The sequence below is a fragment of the Dasypus novemcinctus genome, chromosome 1 (assembly GCF_030445035.2).
Source record: "Dasypus novemcinctus isolate mDasNov1 chromosome 1, mDasNov1.1.hap2, whole genome shotgun sequence".
Taxonomy (NCBI): Eukaryota; Metazoa; Chordata; class Mammalia; order Cingulata; family Dasypodidae; genus Dasypus; species Dasypus novemcinctus.
In genome coordinates this window covers 25,678,248-25,682,710 of record NC_080673.1, presented here as the reverse complement: position 1 = coordinate 25,682,710, position 4,463 = coordinate 25,678,248, and the positions used below count along the sequence as shown (strand labels likewise).

At 40.9% G+C, this 4,463-nt stretch overlaps 1 protein-coding gene across 1 annotated transcript; it reads left to right on the top strand.

Moving 5' to 3' along the window:
- The first annotated feature begins 410 nt into the window (after positions 1 to 410).
- LOC101418945 (tripartite motif-containing protein 75-like) lies at positions 411 to 1,817 on the top strand. Its single transcript, XM_004482206.1, has one exon. The coding sequence runs from the start codon at positions 411 to 413 to the stop codon at positions 1,815 to 1,817; it is 1,407 nt and encodes a 468-aa protein (XP_004482263.1).
- The last annotated feature ends 2,646 nt before the right edge of the window (positions 1,818 to 4,463 follow it).

Sequence of the window (4,463 nt, the reverse complement as noted above, 5' to 3'; positions counted from 1 at the left end):
CCAGGAGCAGGTATCCAGGTACCTCTTAGGAGGTGGTAGAGGTGACTAGACATGTGTTCCTTGACTATAGTGTTACTACCCACATGAAATCCCACCAGCTGCTTAAGATTATTTTCTCATTCTCAGGAACAAAGAAACATCTAAGATTCATCACTTTTTCACACCAAAAGAATTGCTTAGCTTGGATTTGTATTCGCTAAACTCCTGAGGGCTTGAAGAATAACTGCCCAACTACACTGAGATTAGCTGCACTTTGTGAGCTGACCTCCCCTGTGGACTTAACTCAGCAACAGAGGACCACTTGCCCTTAATTGACTACTGACCCCAACTGCTTCTCTCTGGAGAAAACCTGCAGAGCAGAACACTCTTGAAGAGACCTCCCCTCAGTCCAGGCCTTCACTCACAGCCCGATGGCGCTTTTGGCAGCCCTGGCAGAACTCCAGGCAGGAGCCAACTGCCCCATCTGCTTGGATTTCCTGAGAGACCCTGTCACCATCGAATGTGGGCACAACTTCTGTCGTTCCTGCATCCAGCACTCCTGGGAGAATCTACAGGACAGGTTCCCTTGTCCTGTGTGCCGCCACCAATGCCGAGAGAGGCGCTTCAGGCCCAACTCTCAGCTGGAAAAGATGAGTGAAACTGCCAAGCTCCTCCACATCTCCAGGAGCAAGAGGAAGAGGCAGGAAGAAGCACGCTTGTGTGAGAGGCACAGTCAGGTCCTGACCCTTTTCTGTGAGGAGGACAAAATGGTGCTGTGTCCCCTGTGTGCTCAGCCCCCCGACCACCAGGGTCATCGTGTGAGGCCAATCAATGAGGCTGCCTCTCACCACAGGAAGAGGCTCAGCCATTACATCAGGACTGTGAAGAAGCAAGTGGCAGACCTGCAAGAAGTCATGGCCACCCAAGACAGGAAGTCATTAGAAGTGAGAAAGAAGGTGGAAACCCAGATGCAGAAAATGAACTTCGAATTTGAGCACCTGAACAAATTTTTAGAACGTGAGCATGAGGCACTTTTGTCAAGGTTAGCTGATGAAGAGAAGAATATTGAACAGAAACTCGATAAAAACATAAGCGAATTTTCAGGTTACATAGCCACACTCAAAAGACTACAAATAGAGGTAGCAGAGAAGAGTGTGCAGTCAGAAGTGAAACTGCTGGCAGATGTCAAGAGTATCCGTGACCGGTGTGAAAACCTGAAAAGCCCAGATCTCTATTCTTTCCAGGTCAGGAAAGAAGCATGCAGGCTTCCTCCACAGGATTCAGTTCTGAAGAAAATTATACAGAAATTTACAAAAGAGGTTACTCTAGACCCTGAAACAGCACACCCAAATCTGCTTGTCTCAGAGGATAAGAAGTCTGTGACTTTTGTGAAGACAAAGCAAAAGCTTCCTCCTACTCCAAAGAGATTCATGATTGCTCCAGTTGTACTGGGTTCTGAAGGCTTCGAATCTGGCAGACATTACTGGGAGGTCCAAGTGGATGACAAGCCTGAATGGACCGTGGGCGTTTGTGAAGACTCCCTTTCCAGGAAGGGGAAGCAGCCCTCAGCACAGAAGAGATGCTGGACAATCCAGCTGCGGGATGGAGACTACGCTGCAGAAGGCAGTGCTCCTGTCCCTCTTCTGTTATGGGAAAAGCCCAGAGGAATTGGTATTTTTCTGGACTATGAGTTAGGTGAGATTTCATTTTACAGTTTAAATGACAGGTCTCATATCCATACTTTCAGTGATAAATTTTCTGAAATACTCAAGCCTTACTTCTGTATTGGATGTGATTCGAAACCCCTTACAATCTGTCCTGTAAGAGATTATGAATGATGAGATATCTGTTGGCTGTCACATTGCTTCATTTTTTTCCTGTGATTTCTGGAGTGTAGTTAGATGATGCACAACTATACCTGAATCAAACACTAAAATTTTTGGATAATGATTTTATGACTTAAACACTCAAAGTTGTTTCTGCTCATACCATTTCAATAGGTGTCATAGGAAGTAACAGCTCTAGGGGGGATTAATTTTGTAAAGCATTTATGGGATTGTTCAATTAGTGTGTATGAAATTGTTTCTTTGAAGCTCCAATAAACCCATTTTGTATATATTTACCATTTTCCTATATTTTTGTATTCATCTGTTTTGTAAGTACCTCACAAATCCAGGTGGACAATTCTGTGGGTCTCTTAGGTTGTTATTTTTTATGAGCGGAGGTGCTGCCTGACCTGTCCCATCATTTCAAGGATTATTTTGTTGGGAACAATCTTGGAAGATAATGTGTGTCCATTTGAAGCAAAGGACAAGTTTGTGAACTGTACAGTAAAATAAAAGTTATTTTCTCCCAAAACAAGGGTCAGCAGGATACTCCTCAATAGAAAGTACTTGGTTGTGGCTATTTATCTGGAGTGTGTCCTGCACCAAAGTATCACAGAAAACATAAAGCTAATGCTTATTTTGCAAAGTATTTATGAACATCAAATGAGACAAGCTATGCAAGCATAGGTGATCCATACTTGGCAAGTGTGGTAATTGCCCTGGTAAAAGTTTCAAGTGCCAGAGAGGAACATGTTTCTGTAATCTCTCCCGTTACCTAGCTTCCATTGTATGTTCAAAGGACCTGTTCATATACAAGATCCTCAACAGTCAACAAGATCAGAGCTGTAGTGAGTCTGCCTGGTATGTTAGTGTCTTTTAGATCCTCAGGTCAAGGTGCAATTTAAGAGTTAGAGGACTTTTTTGCCTTATGCAATGTTGCCTATCAACAGGGGTGACTGGCATTTTAAGAGGTTACCAGAGGGACAGAGGTAGGAATTGAACTGAAAGTTCATTGAACGTCAAATACACATGCACAGTGTGTGTAGAAAAAGGTTTTGTTGCCCTTTAAGATTAAAAAAAAAAACTCTCTTTGAAGTATATTTTAGGTTTTTGAATGTAAAATTTGGTAAGTCTGTCAAATGTATACATTCATGAAACTATTGCCACAATCATAATAATGAAGAAATAACCATTCCTAAATATTTACTGTGCCTCTTCTCTGTGTAGTTAGTAATTCTCTGCCCACCTCCCCAAATCCCTAATCCATAAGAAACCATAAAGGAGGTTTCTGTTACTATAGATAAGTTTATATATTCATATATTCTTGAAAGCGACACAAATAATACATCAAATACCCTTCTATTTTTGTAATGAGGACATTCTGGCTTCATTTGCTCAGTGTATGTGTTCTGAGTTTCCTTCATATTTTGTTAACCAGTATTTAATTACTTGTTAGTGCTGACTACTATTCCATTGTAATGATATATAACAATTTATTTATCCATTTGTTAACTTGTTCACCAAAAAGTTGCTTTCAGTTGTGGACTATTACTTTTGTTGTTGTTTTTAAAATATATTCATTTAAAGTGAAACCCAGAAAAGAACAATACACAGTACTACAATTCCTTGGCATTTCTTATTAGTAACACATCTATGAAGAGAAATTTTCCCCAAATTATTTGGTTACCATAAACCTCTTTTGGAAAGGGACAGGTTTATTCTTGATTGAACTTAAATTTCAAGTAGGAATATCTTCTTGCCCTCTGGAAATAAACGGTGACTTGGCTTAGGGCGCTACCTGACTCAGAGCATTCCGTAACTGCCTTCATTTTGTCTGGGCAACAGAGGCATGAGTTAAAAATGCCGAGGAGTTCTCTGATTGACAGTGCTCTGCTCCTCCGTCTGGATTACTTGAGGGACCCACTGACCCTTCCTGTGGGCATCACTTCTGTGTCTCCACCACCTGCACTCACTAGTCTTGGAAGATCTACAGGACGTATTCTCCCATCCCACGTGCCTGCACCACTGCCTTCCCAGGAACTTCAAGAGGAGTCCTATACATGTCACGTGATTGAACTCCTGAGCACAGGGATTACCTTCTGATGTCCCTTCAACAAACTGTTGCTAATAACAGAATGGGGCTACAAAGGTACTTAGAACCCCTGAAGAGGAGGTTAAGATGCTGAAAGTCATTAGACTTCTAAGAATCGAAATTATTTGAATTGAGGATAAAGGTGGATAATCTGAAGGGGTGATTATGCTCTCATGCTGAATAGCTTAAGAATTTTGGGGGACAAGAGAAGGATATAAATCTTTTGGAATTATAGCTTCAAGGTGAATTTTTTTTAAAAAGGAGAAAGAAGGAAAAAGTAAGTAAAATTCTGAGAGAGTATTTCCACATTAAAAATGCTTTTGAACAAAGCTACAGAAAAGTGTTTGTAGCCAGGACCAGAGTTACTGACAGGCATTGAATGTATCTGTAAGATGTACAAAAACCTAAGTAACCCAGCTGTCGTTAAATATGAATTAAAGAAAAATATATATCATTACTTCTGAACAGTACGTAACCTAGAGAAAATGATTAACATAAATTAGGCAAATAGGATACTGGATATTAAAAGTACACACCACAATATTACTACCTCAGAAGACAGAAAA

What these genes read in the sequence shown, in the direction of transcription:
- LOC101418945 (XM_004482206.1), top strand. Translation starts at nt 411, where the DNA reads ATGGCGCTTTTGGCAGCCCTGGCAGAACTCCAGGCAGGAGCCAACTGC.